At 36.1% G+C, this 16,450-nt stretch overlaps 1 protein-coding gene across 1 annotated transcript in view; it reads left to right on the top strand.

Annotated features, from left to right (window-relative positions):
- The window catches only part of SOS1 (SOS Ras/Rac guanine nucleotide exchange factor 1), a 105,497-nt gene that overhangs the window by 39,799 nt on the left and 49,248 nt on the right, over nt 1-16,450 (top strand). Inside the window, exons 5-8 of the mRNA XM_054728456.1 lie at nt 671-880; nt 6,339-6,482; nt 15,616-15,726; nt 15,803-15,901. Coding sequence (XP_054584431.1) covers nt 671-880; nt 6,339-6,482; nt 15,616-15,726; nt 15,803-15,901 — 564 coding nt within the window. The remainder of the gene's footprint in view (nt 1-670; nt 881-6,338; nt 6,483-15,615; nt 15,727-15,802; nt 15,902-16,450) is intronic.

Raw genomic sequence — 16,450 nt, 5'->3', positions numbered from 1 at the left:
GACTTCTTAGAAAAAACAGGACTTATTTTGATCAATATCCAACAAATGTAGGCAAAGAAGGCTATAAGAATTATTTGAATATGAGGTGGTAAGCCCTAGCCAGTTTGGCTCAGTGGATAGAGTGTCAGCCTGTGGACTGAAGTGTCCCAGGTTCTATTCTGGTTGAGGGCATATGCCCGGGTTGCGGGCTCGATCCCTGGTAGGGGGCATGCAGGAGGCAGCCAATCAGTGGTTCTCTCTCATCATTGATGTTTCTTTCTCTCCCTCTCCCTACCTCTCTGAAATCAATAAAAGTATATTAAAGAATAAAAATGAGGTGGTGAGGCCCTGAAATGAAGTGGTGATGGCAAGTGTATGAAACAAGAAAACTAAGAGAGAAATCCAAGATAGGATTTGAGAACAAATTAAAAATAATAAGTTAACAAGAGAGACAGACAGACAGAAACTAGTATTGATAGAGAACTTGGGGGAGTCAGTTTGATACCAGATGTTAAATTCTGTTTTAGAGAAACTGAGTTGGGGTGGTGGCAGTATATCCAAGAAAAGATAATTGTATTTGCTTTTTGTCATTTAAGAACTGTCATTAAGAAATTGTTTAGACTGCTTAACTTTAAATTTGACTATAGATTCATATTTTATTACGCTTTTTTAAATCTCTTTGACTATGTAGGTGTTGATGGATATGTTTCATCAAGATGTGGAAGATATAAATATATTATCTTTAACTGATGAAGAGCCTTCCACCTCAGGGGAGCAGACTTACTATGATTTGGTAAAGGCATTTATGGCAGAAATTCGGCAATACATAAGGGAACTGAACTTAATTATAAAAGTTTTTAGAGAGCCCTTTGTCTCCAATTCAAAATTGTTTTCAGCTAATGTAAGTATCATTATATACATGTATATCATTGCATGTGTTGTTAATTTTACATGACCAATGAAATTTGAATTTTTATAGTTCATGATTGCTAACTTGTCAAACATTTTTAAGTTGTGGGATTTAATTCATAGTGACTGATCACAAAGTTGCTACAACCATGTCAGTAAATTTAACATTATAAATTGAAAACTAGACTGATTATATACCTGCAAATGAATCTTTAATGTACTCCAAAGAAAACACCTCTTATTTAAGCAGATGTTTTGTTTTGTTTTGTTTAACTCATTTGAGTCATTCAACCGGCACTTTATCAGTGCTGCATATATTAAGTGCCATACTTAGCAATGAGGATTCAAAGATGAATAAGGAAAAAATTCTTTCCTCAAGTTTAATCTAGTCAAGACAGAGAATATAAACTTAAAATTAAATTGCAATACAATGTGGTAATTACCATAATCTATATATAGAAAAGGCTGATATGCTAATTGTCCCTTCCTCTGTCTGATCAGTCACTATGATGCTCACTGACCACCAGGGGGCAGACGCTCAATGCAGGAGCTGCCGAGCTGCAGTGACTTGGCAGTGGCAGTTCTTGGGTGACGCACCCCGAAACCAGAGAAGAGGGAACCCGATTCCTCGCGGGCTGTGCGATTCCACCTTCAGCTGTGGGTTATGTTGTTGCTGGGGCACTGTTGCCCTGATTCTGGTTTACTGCACACTTGCATTTGCGTTCCACACCTTGTAGGACAGCAACTTTGCAGAGTGCCCTCTTGCACTCCGGGACCCCTTGGGAGATGTCAGAGAGCCAGTTTCAGCTGATCCCTGCAGGCCAGGCCGAGGGACCTCACCTGCTGGAGGGACTCCCGCTCACTCCACAGACACCTTTCGAGCCATGGTGCCACCCCAGGTGCGGCCGGCTGGGGCGGGACCATGGGAAATTGGCTCCAGGGCATGTCTGGCCCTTCTCGCCCAGTCCCATCCCACCGGCCACCTTCTAATTAATTTCCTTTCAATGTGCACGAATCTGTGCACCTGGCCACTAGTAGAAGTATACCAGTATTTTGGAGAGCACAAAGGAGGGAGCCAATAACATTAAAAATTAGAGAAGAGGTTACTGATATTACAATAATAATCAAACCAATCTCATAGAGTCCTAGGGAATGCTGAGTGAGAACAGTTGAGATTGTCTAGAGTTTCATTCTAGTAATTCCTAGAACTGTAGCCACATTGCTATCGATGACTGATGAAGAAGCAGTGCTCACTACAGAGGCTGAGACAGGCTCAAGTTATGCCAATGAGTAAACATTAAAAAACAAAGGAGTAAATTATGAGTTGTACAAATCTATAAATATATAGTAAAAACCATTGAATTGTCTAAATGGATGAAATGCATGGTATGTAAATTATATTTTAATAAAGTTGTTTAAAAAATGTAAGATTTCTTAGGATACAAAAGTCAAGAACTGTAAAATTAAAAATGAATTTTGAACTTTGTTAAAATTAAAACCTTTTGCTCTTCCAAATACATTGTCTGAAAAATAAAAAGGTAAGCCACAGATTGGTAAAACCTATTTGAAATACACTATCGAACAAAGGACTTGTATCCAGAATATAAAAAGCTTTTACAATTCAATAATTTAAAAAACAGCCTGATATTTTTAAGTGGGCAAAAAAATTAAACACTTTATAAAAGAAAATATACCAGTGACCAAAAAGGATATCAAAAAATGCTCATCCTCAATAGTCATCAAAGAAATGCAAATTAAGACCACAATAAGATACTACTATACACTCATTAGAAAGGCTAAAATTAAAAAGACTGACAGTACCAAATATTGAAAAGAATGTGGAGCCAACTGCTTATGAGCATATAAAATTCCCACATTGCTTGTGAGAATGTAATCTAGTGTAAATACTTAGAAAAAGAGTTTGGCAGTTTTGTATCACATTAGACATAAACTAGCCATACTACCTAGAAATTCCATTCCTAGGTCTTTACTCAGATGAAATTAAAACATGTCCATACAAAACTTGTTCGTGAATGTTCATAGCAGCTTATTTGTAATAGTCTCAAACTGGAAACAACTCAAATATCCATCAACAAGTGAATGGGTATACAAATACAAAAGACTACTTATAATTCTACTAGTGACTTGGTGCACGAAATTTGTGCATGGGGGTGGTGTTCCTCAGCCCAGCCTGCACCCTCTCCAATCTGGGACCCCTCAGGGGATGTCCCTGTGGGATCGGGCCTAAACTGGCAGTCGGACATCCCTCTCACAATCCGGGACTGCTGGCTCCTAACCGCTCACCTGCCTGCCTACCTGATTGCTCCTAACCACTCTGCCTGCCAGCCTGCTCACCCCCAACTGGCCCCACCCCCGCCGGCCTGATTGCCCCCAATTGCCCCTCACTGAGGGCCTGCTTGCCCCCAACTGTCCGTTCCCCCCCCCCCCCCCCCCCGCTGGCCTGATCACCCACAACTGCCATCCCATCCTGGCCTGATCACCCACAACTGCCCTCCCCTCTTGGCCCCTAACCTCCTCTACCTCGGCCCTGCCACCATGGCTTTGTCCAGAAGAACGTCCGGAAGGTCTCCTGGAAGGTCTCCCAGTCTAATTAGCATATTACCCTTTTATTAGTATAGATAGAGGCCTGGTGCACCAGTGGGGGCCAGCTGGTTTGCCCTGAAGGATGTCCCGGATCAGGGTGGGGGTTCCCTTGGGGGATGGAGTGGCTTGGGCGAGGGGCCTGTGGTGGTTTGCAGGCCGGCCACACCCCCATTGTGGTGGGGGTCCCCACTGGAGACGGTGCCGGCCTGGACGAGGGCCTGGGGCAGTTTGCAGGCCAGCCATGCCCCCATGGGGTGAGGGGCTGAGGGCCATTTGCTGGCCTCTCTCTCTGTGGCCTGCCTGGGCAACCAAAGCCTTCCGGGCGCTCAGGCTGGCCATCCAGGGCGGACAGGATACTTTTTTGTCAAATCAACTTTGAAGCATGATACATATCCAGTAAGATATACCTATTTAAATTTACTTTCCAACTGTCTATAGTGACAGAAAGCAGATCACTGGTTTCCTGGGGGAGTAGTAGTGATTAAAGGGGGTGGGGCACAAGGAAACTTCTTACGGTAATGCAAGTGTTTTGTATCTTGATTATAGAGTGAATAACAAAATCTCATCAGAAAGTAAATTTAAATAGGTATATCTTACTGGATATGTATCATGCCTCAAAGTTGATTTGACAAAAACATATAGTCATTGATGAAGTTAATCAAATATAAAAAACAGTAATTGGATAAATGCAAATTAGTACTTGTTTTTCAATTATCTAAGCATTTTTCTGAAAGTTAAGATTGGCAATATTCAGTGTTGTAAGAGTTTGGCAAAACTGTTACTCCCATACACTACTGATGGAAAGGTAAACTAGTGGACTCTTAAAGAAAATATGCATAGACATTTAAATACAAACCTGGTAACAAAAGTCTTTACCCAGGAATTTAACCTACAGAAAATCTTATGGAAGTTACAAAGTGTTATATTGAGTATTCTTGTATGCTTATCTATTCATAATATGAGATAATAGAAGTGTAGAATGACAAGTGAAGTAAAGGGGTGCTATATGGATTCATAGATTCTCTGTCATTACCAGTAGAACAAGAGCCTGGCATGCCTCAAGAAAGCCCAAGTTAGAAAAGAGCTGAGGCAGATAGGAAGCTGGAATAAAGCACTTCTGCTATGTACCAAAGTATGGTGGTTGTCTTGAGGAAAAAGCACTGTTTGAGTTGCAAACTGAATTAGCTGCCTTTTTCATGAAATACAACTTTTATCTGAAAGAATGATTGACAAACTATGGTTATTCAGATGCATATCTGGCAGACATTTTTCAAAAATGAAGTGGGGAGAAAAAAATGAATAAAGCATACCTGTTACTTCAAGAAAAATAACTGGCACTGTTTGTTGACAGTGGTAAAATTTGAACTTTTAAGCTAATTAGAGGTTTGGAAAATTTGTATCCACTCCCATGATCTGTGATAATGCTAGTGGATTTAGTCTTTTAATATTGTATAGTGAAAATGTGTTAAATGTGTTAACGTTTGGAAGATCTGCAGAACTCAATGGACTATATTTTCCAAGTGACCAAATTCATAATGCTACAGAATCACACATGGGTAAAAGATCCATTCATGCCCTAACCAGTTTGGCTCAGTGGATAGAGCATCAGCCTGTGGACTGAAGGGTCCCAGGTTCAATTCCGGTCAAGGGCATGTACCTTGGTTGCGGGCACATCCCCAGTAGGGGGTGTGCATGAGGCAGCTGATCGATGTTTCTCTCTCATCAATGTTTCTAACTCTCTATCCCTCTCCCTTCCTCTCTGTAAAAAAATCAATAAAATATATTTTTAAAATAAAAAATAAATAAAAGATCCATTCAGAGTTCAAAATAGGCTAATGGATTTTAATGTATCTTCATAGAATTGATACGGTTTCAGATTCCACATCGAAACTAACTTTAAGAAACTACTATTTATTGAATTTTGTGTAATATCATAAAATGATATTTATTCCATTCATATTAAATGTCCAGAACAGGCAAATCCATAGAGATAGAAAGTAGATTAGGATTGCCGTTAATTGGGAGGAAGAAAAGCATGGAGAGTGCTGCTAGTGGATACAAGCTTTCTTTTGGGGGTGCTGAAGATGTTTTGGAATTGGTAATGGGGATGATTGAACAGCTCTGTGAATATATGAAGACTGTTGAAGTACCCTTTTAAAAGGGTGAATTTTATGGTATATAACTTACATCTCAATAAAGAAACTATACAGAAAAAGAAAAGGATATCCATAATTATTTGAATAAACTATTAAAATACTCCATTTTTTCCAACTAAATATCTGTGTAAAGCAAGATATTCTCCATATGCTTTGAACAAAACAGTATACCACAACAGATTGAATGTGGAAACATATATATGTAAATTCAGTCATCATCTCTTAAGCTAGATGTTAGAGATATGCAAAAATATAAAACAATGCCACTCTTCTTAGGTAAAGTTTTTGTTTGTATTGGAAAATTATAGTTACTTTTCATTAAAATGCTATTTATTGTTATTTTTAAATAAATGTTTTTAGATTTCTGTGGTTTTAATTTCTAATATAGTAAATATTAATAGGTATAATTATAAACAAAGGCCCTTTGGAGTATTTAATAATTTTTAAGAGTGTAAATGTATCCTGAGACCAAAATGTTTGAGAACCACTGACCTAGAGGAATGAAATGCATTTGCAAATTGTACATTATTGCAAAAGGAATTCTTGCATTATCTTTTACTTAAATTTATAAGTTGTTAAAATTTCTCACTGCATATACCATGTTAAATTTTGTGATTTTAAAATGATTTATTGACTCAAAACTTGTTTTTTATTATACAACCTAATTGAGTGTGTTTTTCTTCCCAACAGGATGTAGAAAATATATTTAGTCGTATAGTAGATATACATGAACTTAGTGTAAAGTTACTGGGCCATATAGAAGATACTGTAGAAATGACAGATGAAGGCAGTCCCCATCCACTAGTAGGAAGCTGCTTTGAAGACTTAGCAGAGGTAAGTACTTTAATTATACACCAAAACAAAACTGCATAAAAAGCCCTTCTTTGCATTGAAATTGGAATCTTAATTATTGTTTCCAGCTAGGGTCATAGATTTTAACTGCTGTCTTCTCTGCTTTATTGCCCCTTCAGAGGGTCATTGTTAACATTTGTTTCTCTTATGGAACCCAGAAAAAGTAGTCTCTTGTTCATTAAAAAAACACAGATCCCATAGAGGGGAGGCATTTACAGCTGACACTCAATTGTCTATCTTTACATAGCAAGGATAAGAAAAGTTGATGAAGGCCCTATCAGTGAAGAGGCCATAGAATTTGGGTGTGAGACCAAACTATTTTCTGTTCCATCTAAACTCTGCTACTTATTAGTTTTATGTAACCATGGGCAATTTATTTCACATCTCTAAACCTCTGTATCTGTATTTGTAAAGCAAAGATAATAATAGAACTCTGGATTTTTGTGACGATTAAATAAAATAACCTACCTAAAATATTTAGCTAACCATCTCCACACAGGAAGCTATTCAATATATGACAACCACACATTATTATTTAGAGTAGGAGTGGTGAAGTGATTCAGATATCATGGGGTTAGAAAAATGGTTACTCTCTCCTTGGATATTTCAAATGCTGAAATACATGTTAGTCCTAATAAGTTAGCATTGATATTCATTCTGAGATTTCTAGCTCTTGCTTTGTTCTCATTTTAAAATCTATACCTTTTATTATAACACGGGGTTATGAAACAAAAAATTCAAAATTTTTAGGCAAAAACAAGATTAGAAATGGAATAGACATTCAAGATAGTGAGCTCTGATAGCGGGATGTTGAGCTCTTAAGAATAATAAGGACTGCCAAAACCGGTTTGACTCAGTGGATAGAGCGTCGGTCTGCGGACTGAAAGGTCCCAGGTTCGATTCCGGTCGAGGGTATGTACCTTGGTTGCGGGCACATCCCCGGGAGGCAGCTGATCGATGTTTCTAACTCTCTGTCCCTCTCCCTTCCTCTCTGTAAAAAATCAATAAAATATATTTTTTAAAAAAAAGAAGAAGAAGAAGAAGGACTAAATGTATTCCATGGAAGTGGGCAAGGCTTCTTGCTTTGAGGCCCTGATTGTAATAGGATAATGGGGAAATCTGCCAACCTGATGCTTATAAGGATTTATAGAAAGTTGTGGACCTGAGGTGAGGAGACAAAAACACTGCTTTATAACAAATGTACTTTAAAACCTAACAGAGTATCCCATAATATTAAGCCAATATGATTACAGAACCTGAGACTGAAAAGTCATTTTAAGAGCAGATTCTGGTTTGAATGAGTAATCATATAGGAATGGGAGAGAAAAAAAAGGAAACCAAAAATTTAAAGCCTTCCCCCTAAGAAGTCCTAAATACAAAATTCTGAACTACAAGACAAAGTCGAATGCTTGAAATGATGTCTAACTAAATCAACAATTACAAAATGAATTCATTCCAGATTAATTTAATTTTGTACAATAGATTACAAAGAATTTTAAGGAAGTTTAAGATGTTCAACTAGATAAATAAAAGCATATGATCCATTTATAAGAAAGACATTGTGAAACAAAACAGGCAGAAGGAAACAACAAGTAGGTATGAAAAGATATTGGGAATTAAATATACAGGCAGTGCAATAAAAACTCATTATGTAGTATAACATTTACCAGACCTAGTTCAAGGATGAAATTAGTGAATTAGAAGATGAATTGAGGAATTCACTAAGAATGTGACACACAGAGACCAAGATAAGAATATAAAAGGCCAGTTAAGAGTAATAAAGGCTACATTGAAAGGGTTCAATATACATCTAATAGGTGTTTCAGGCAAAGACTGATAGAGGAGCAATATTTGAAGAGATAAAAACGGAAAAATTTTCCGGAAATGAAGACACAAGTTTTCAGATTAAAAATGAATTCCAAATACTGGACGGGATAAGTTTTTTAAAAACCACAGTCAAAAACACTAGTGAAATAATAGAATATGTTATGAACTATGAAAGACGAAGTGGAAACTACAGTGAGAATGACAGGAGGTTTTAACAAGAGGCTAGCAATCAGTGTGTGATATCTTCAAAATAGTTACTAAGGGAAAATAGTGTTTTCTGCCCAACTAAACTTTTATTCAAGAGTTAGTATGTAACTATGTTTGGTGTCAAGTGGTTATTTGAAATATTGGGGAGACCAGTTTGTAAAGTATATGATTGTCTAACCACTATGCTATATACCTGAAATTAATACAAAATAATATTGAATGTAAACTATAATTGAAAAATAAAATTTAAAAAAGAGTGAGCACAAAGATTAAATAGTAAAATAGCACAAAGATTAAAATCTCATTTGCAAAAGCAAATGAGATATTTATGACCTTGGAATAGGCAAAGATTTTTTAAACAGGACACAAAAACACTAACCATAAAAGAAAAGATTGATAAACTAGACTACATTAAATGTAAGAATACCTGTTCATCAATAGACAAAATGAAAAGAGTAAAAAGGCAAGCTGTAGACTGGGAGACAATATTTGTAATATCTATAACCAATGAAGGACTTGGATCCAGAGTATGTAAAGCACTCCTACAAATCAATAACTAAAAGACAGGCAACTTAGGTTTTTGCAAAAATAGATAAAAGACCTGACAAAAGACCTGAACAAGTACTTCCTAAAAGAACAAACGGTGCTGAACATCATTATTATCAAGGAAATGCGATTTAAAACCATGGAACAGTTGGAACTCTACATTGCTGGTGGAGGGGGTGTAAATTGCTACAGCTACTTTGGAAAACTGTTTAACATATCTATCTACTAAAGCTAAGAATACAATGGACTCTATGGTCCAGCAGTTTCACTCCTGGGTGTATACAAAAAGAATGTTCAACAATGTTTGTTACAGGTTTATTCATAATGGATTATCTGTGATATACTCACACAGTGAAATGCTATAGGGCAGGGGTCCTCAAACTACGGCCCTCGGGCCACATGCGGCCCACCGAGGACATTTATCTGGCCCTTATCTGGCCCGCCAGGTGTTTTTGCCGCCGCTGCCTGTCCTGCTTAGCAGCCGACTTAGCAGTGTGCATAGGAATTTGTTCATAGTTGTTTTTTTTTTAAACTATAGTCTGGCCCTCCAACGGTCTGAGGGACAGTGAACTGGCCCCCTGTTTAAAAAGTTTGAGGACCCCTGCTATAGGGTAATAATAAAAGAATGAACTACTGTGTGTTTTTTTAAAGGCAACAGTGTTGCATGAAATAAGACTCAAAATACTATAATTGCATTTGTAGGAAGTTCTTTTATTTTTTTTTAAATATATTTTATTGATTTTTTACAGAGAGGAAGAGAGAGGGATAGAGAGTTAGAAACATTGATGAGAGAGAAACATCGATTTGCTGCCTCTTGCACACCCCCCACTGGGGATGTGCCCGCAACCAAGGTACATGCCCTTGACCGGAATCGAACCTGGGACCCTTGAGTCCACAGGCCGACGCTCTATCCACTGAGCCAAACCGGTTTCGGCTGTAGGAAGTTCTTTTAAATATGTAAACAGATCTTTGGGAATAGTGGTTGTTGTAGATAAGTTTTCTTTATCTGAGTGGTGATTATACAGATAATTGCATAAACATAAAAATTCATCAAACTGTGGACTTTATACCTCAATTTAACAAGTAATTCAGAGGGGAAAAAAGTGAGAAACAAATAAAAACAGACTCGAGGGAGAGGTCAATGGGGGAAAAAAGGAGACTCATGTAATATTTTAAACAATAAAGAATTTTAAAAAATAATAAAAATAAAAATAAAAACAGACATACATTGACCAAGAGAGTTTCCTACCCATAGGCCCTCATTATAAGAAGTATTGAATGATGTTCTTCAGCAAGAAGAAAAGTTGTACTTAGGGAAGTCAAGGAATACAAGAACTAAAGTTGAGAAATGTGTTGGTAATTTTGATAAACTTTTGAATATTTTAAAAACTGAACTTTTGTGTGTGTGTGTGTTTAAAAGGAAAGGTTAAACTAAACTTCTAAGCACCAGTAATAAATTATACAGTGTGTAAAGTGGGCTTGTATTTAGAAAGATAGAAAAATTGAACAACTTTAAACTCTCTTTGAAATTTAGAAAAATTAAAGATAAACTATATTTTGAAGCATAGTAACCTCCATCTTGTATAAAAAACTGTTTGAAACTCTCTACTATTGTTAGATAGTCCCTAGTCCTGTAAACTCTGTCATTATAAACTGTCACTTTAAGACAGTCTGTTATTCTGTAAAATGACTTTTTTTTTTAGTTCCAATAATAGAAAAAGATAAACTTAACTATCTGACCTTGCAAGCTAGCCATCCAATGTAATAGACTAATACTGATAATAATTATGCCAAGTATAAACTCATTATGTATTCAAGGTTGCAACTGTCTGTAACAATAACTCACACTGAGCCCTTTGTAATATCTGCAAACAAAGAGGCTCGAAACGTATAAATACGGAAAAACTTCCTGTATGGGTTGCTCAGAGATTTGGAAAAGACACCTCCCTCTGGGCCGCGCACAATAAATGACTCCTAATTAATTGACTCATTAAGGCATCTTGTATCTCATTCGATGATTGACAATACAACAATTTTATATTGAAAACATTTAGGAGAATCACCAAAAAAAATAGAAATACTGCCTATAGGTTAAAATGAACAAATGGGGCGGGGGGAGGGGAAGAATTATAGTTATCTATGTGGAGAGAAAAAAATTCTTAGTTCATATCATACACAAAAAGCTATCAATAGATTTAAGATCTAAAAATGAAAAACAAAACTTTAGAAGTTCAGAAGAAAATATAGAACATATTTATGACATTGAGATTGGAAGGATTTCTTAGCACATAGAAAGTGAAAACCATTAAAGAAGAGATTAAAAGTTTAGAACACCAACTTACACCATACACAAAAATAAATTCAAAATGGATAAAGGACTTTAAGACGAGAAACCATAAAAATCTTAGAAGACTCCATAGGCAGCAAAATATCAGACATATGTCGAAGCAATATCTTTACTAATACAGCTCCAAGGGCAATGAAAACTAAGAAAATAAACAAATGGGACGACATCAAAATAAAAAGCTTCTGCACAGCAAAAGAAACCATCAACAAAACCCACTGCATGGGAGAACCTATTTGCCAGTGTTATCTCCAATAAGGGTTTAATCTCCAAAATTTACAGAGAACTTATACAACTTAGCAAAAGGAAGATAAATGGTCCAATCAAAAAATGGGCAAACGATCTAAATAGACACTTTTCGAAAGAGGACATACAGAAGGCCAAGAGACATATGAAAACATGCTCAAAGTCACTAATCATCCGAGAGATGCAAATCAAAACAACAATGAGGTACCATCTCACAGTCAGGATGGCTATCATCAACAAATCAACAAACGGACAAGTGCTGGAGAGGATGAGGAGAAAAAGGAACCCTCCTGCACTCCTGGTGGGAATGCAGACTGGTGTAGCCACTGTGGAGAACAGTATTGGAGTTTCCTCAAAAAACTAAAAATGGAACTCCCATTTGACCCAGTGATCCCACTTCTAGGAATATATCCCAAGAAACTAGAAATACCAATCAGAAAGAATATATGCACCCCTATGTTCATAGCAGCACAATTTACCATAGCTAAGATTTGAAAACAGCCTAAGTGCCCATCAGCAGATGAGTGGATTAGAAAACTGTGGTACATCTACACAATGGAATTTTACGCTGCTATAAAAAAGAAGGAATTCTTACCATTTGCAACAGCATGGATGGAACTAGAGAGCATTATGCTAAGCGAAATAAGCCAGTCAGAGAAAGATAAATATCACATGATCTCACTCATTTGTGGAATATAATGAACAACATAAACTGATGAACAAAAATAGAACCAGAGACATAGAAACATTGAACAGACTGCCCAACCTATGAGGGAAGGTGAGGGAGTGAGGGGGCAAGAGATCAACCAAAGGACTTGTATGCATGCATATGAGCAAAACCAATGGACACAGACAGTAAGGGGAGGGGGGTGAGAGGTCGGGGGCGGGCGGAGGGGGAGGAGACTCATGTAATACTCTAAACAATAAAGACTTATAAAAAATTAAAAAAAAAAAACACAACTTCTGCCCTAGCCAGTTTGGCTCAGTGGATAGAGCATTGGCTTGGGGACTGAAGGGTCCCAGGTTTGATTCCAGTCAGGGGCACATGCCCAGGTTGTGGGCTGGATTCCCAGTAGGGGGCATGCAGGAGGCAGCCAATCAGTGATTCTCTCTCATCATTGATGTTTCTATCTCTCTCCCTTCCTTTCTGAAATCAATAAAAAATATATATTTTTTAAAGAAAGTTTAAAACTTCTGTTCAAAAAATGATACTTTAAAGTTATGAGGAACACAAAAGATGAGGTTGAAGTCTACCTTACACCATATACAAACATAACCTCAGAACAGATTAAAGTCCTAAAATAGAAGCTAAAATTATAAAGCTCTTGGAAGTAAGCATGGCTAAGTCTTCATGATCTTGGCCTTGGCAAAGGATTCTTAGGTATATGACACCAAACCCATGAGCTGCACGAGAAAAAATAAGTAATTTGGACTTAAAAATGTTTGTACTTCAAAGGACACCATGAAGAGTGAAAAGATAGCATACAAAATGGGAAAAAATGTTTACAAATTATATATCTAATAAAGATCTAGTATTCTGTTCTTTTTATAAAGAACTCTTATAAAGAGACATCCCAACTTTAAAACGGGCAAAGGATTTCAATAGGAATTTATCCAAAGAAGATATGCAATAGCAATAAGCACTTGAAAATATGCTTAACAACATTATTCATTAGTGAAATGCAAAACAAAACTATTATGAAGTACCAGTTCACATTCACTAAGATGGCTATAACTTATTTTTTAAAGAAAGGGAAATAAGTGTTGGTGAGGATGTGGAGAAATTGGAACCCTTATACTTTGCTGGTGGGAATGTAAAATGGTACAATTTTACATAATCCAGGAGGTCAGTTCTACCTATAGTGTTTTGTTTTTTAATCTGCAGTATTATAAAATACTAGTAGCCCTGCCCATGAATCTGTGTGCGAGTAGCTCGCTGGGGCTTGCCTCAGCTGGCCGCCCCGCCCACCACCGCTGTAGCTCTCCGCTGCACGTAGCTCAATGCTCCAACCTCCTGTAGCTCTCCCCCACTTGTAGCTTGCTGCCCTGCCCTCCCATTTGCATATTACCTCTTTATTATATAGGGTTGCTTTTCTGAGCTAGATGGTGAATATAGCAATGTTAGGTTGTTCTCTGTGCTTTTCTGTACATTTAGAATATTCTAACAGTTAATACATAGTTATGTATATTATTAAATTTTTATGAATTTTATAAGTTTTGCATTTAAACCAGAAAACTAATCATAAATCATCTATTAATTTACACGTGGGTCCTTAGAAGTGCTTGCCATTCTATAAATTTATTCTTAAGAATAAACCTATGTGATTAGAGCTTGGATTCCCAGTTAGTTTTCAATTTCTTTTTCTCAATATTAGCTACTTTAGAATGATGATACTAGGTACTGTTTATTTAGTGCTTATTATGTGCATACCCAATTATAAGCATTTGAATATGATATTTAATTCTTAAAACAACCCCTTGAAGTAGGTGTTATCTACATTTTCCAATGAGGAAGCTGGCTTAGAGAAAGGAAGTAGTTTGTCAAAGGTCACACAGCTAATAAATAGTGCAATAAAAATTGGAACTCTGTGACTCTAAAGACAAGCTTGGAAGCCACTACACTGTGTAGCTTTTTCTTTATATAAATAGTTCTTATAAAAATTCTATAAATAAAGTATTGAAAGGGAAGGAGGGCAAACATATCTGCTGTATATGATGTCTAGAGTTCAAGATACCCAAGATAGAAGCATCTGATCACATTGTTTTCTCTCTCCCATCTACTTAATTCATACCTGACTCCTTTCTGTTGTTATTGTTGAAACTCTCCATTCCAGTAAAATCTACTATGAGCTGGGCTGTAATTTCCAATGTTATATTATTATAGAAATTTTCAGTTGGAAAACAATTGAAAGTATTGAAATTGGGAAATGAACTAGGAGCCAGCTTGAGAATTCCGATGACTTGGAATTTTGTGTACCATACTACATTTCACAAAGAACAGAAGTGAGGTCTTCTAATTCCTGATCTTGTGTTGTTGTTATTCAGTCTTTCCTTAAAAAAAGAATCTGATAACATTAAGGCTAATTAATACATAAACGTCATTTTTTTTATCATTCCCTCTTATTTCCTTTTGCTGCATGCCTCCACTAGATGTCCCCTTCCTCTTTCTAGAATTACCCTTCATAGAAAGGAGCTCTTGCTAGAATCTAGAGCACCTTTTTTGTAATTTTGTTTTTTTACCTAGAATATGGCATAAGATGGGAAAGAGTAGCGATCCTACTTCTGCTAAAATCTAGATACCTGCCCTCTTTTTCCTCAGGAATCATCAAAACCAGTATATTATAATCTTTTAGACATAACTATTACAGTTGTTTAGTTTATTAATGATTGGTGATAGTAAATTTTTGGATAATTTGAATTAAATTGTTTGTCTTGTGAAAACTGTAACAATGAATTTTAGATGATTATAAACTGTTAGCTCTGACTTACAGAATGTGAAAGTAAAAGTCTGCCACTAGGAAATGACCATGAGAAAATAAATGTCTGGCACCAGTATCTAAATGTTTATCTAGTTGTAGATATCTATATTCTTTGGTGTTTAGGCTAAGCTTGTTTTTTAGAACCCAAAGTCTCTCAATTCTTATGACCATGTTTGTTGATAATACTCTACTAGAATCTGTTGATGAGGTGTCATAACATATAAGGATCTCATTACTTATCAGAGTAAATTGATTTACTGTCTTACTTGAGAATATTAGATTTATTTTGTTAAAATTGTAATTAATAGCCATGTAATCTTGTTTAGAGGCTTTAAAGGAAAGATGTAATCGTGCTGGTAGAGATGTGCCCATAATTTAATTTTTCTGTTTATGGATTGTGGGTGTTTTTTTTAATGTTCTACTTTGGAGAAAGATAATTTATGTTTTACCTTCTTTATTTTCCAAGGAACTGGCATTTGATCCATATGAATCATATGCTCGAGATATTTTACGACCTGGTTTTCATGATCGTTTCCTTAGTCAGTTATCAAAGCCTGGAGCGGCACTTTATTTACAGGTATAGTTATTTTTAAATCAAGATATATGATATCTGAAAAATAAACTTAAAAAAATTAAATCACTTTGTTTTCTAGTCAATAGGCGAAGGTTTTAAAGAAGCGGTTCAGTATGTTCTACCCAGACTGCTTCTAGCCCCTGTTTACCACTGTCTACATTACTTTGAACTTTTAAAGGTAAGAAAAGTATTCAATTGTGATACAATTTTTTACCAACTTTTGTTTGTATTATTATGTGAGCACCCATGGACATTAGTCTGTATCTATTTTCTTTTTCTAGTTAAGAAGCAAATACAAATGCATCTGCAAAAATGTGGCATATTTTCTTCAGTTTTAATAGTGAATTTTAAAGCAATGATCAGATATTTTTTATCGTGTGTCCTTATGTTTTGTTTACATTGTTGGTTATTTGGAAATAACATTGGATTTATTTATGCATCCAAGTACCCATTTTGGGACCTCAGCAGATTTAGATACTTAGATAGTATGAGGATAAGGCCAAATGGGGAAGATTTATTACCTAATTTTTTTAGCTCAAGTTTGCAACTATCTCTATAAAACTGTTTATCTTTACTTTAGAAACAGTGAACTATGTATAACCCCAGTAAAAATTCACCATGTTATCACAATTCAAAATACTCTATTTCAGAAGCATTGACCAAAAGGAAAGGATTCTGTCCCCCACCTTTTTTTTTCCTGTTATACACTGACATTAACTAGGAAAAG

This window comes from Eptesicus fuscus, chromosome 16 (assembly GCF_027574615.1).
Source record: "Eptesicus fuscus isolate TK198812 chromosome 16, DD_ASM_mEF_20220401, whole genome shotgun sequence".
Classification (NCBI taxonomy): Eukaryota; Metazoa; Chordata; class Mammalia; order Chiroptera; family Vespertilionidae; genus Eptesicus; species Eptesicus fuscus.
The sequence above is the reverse complement of the archived record's forward strand: the minus strand, read 5'-3'. Positions and strand labels throughout refer to the sequence as shown.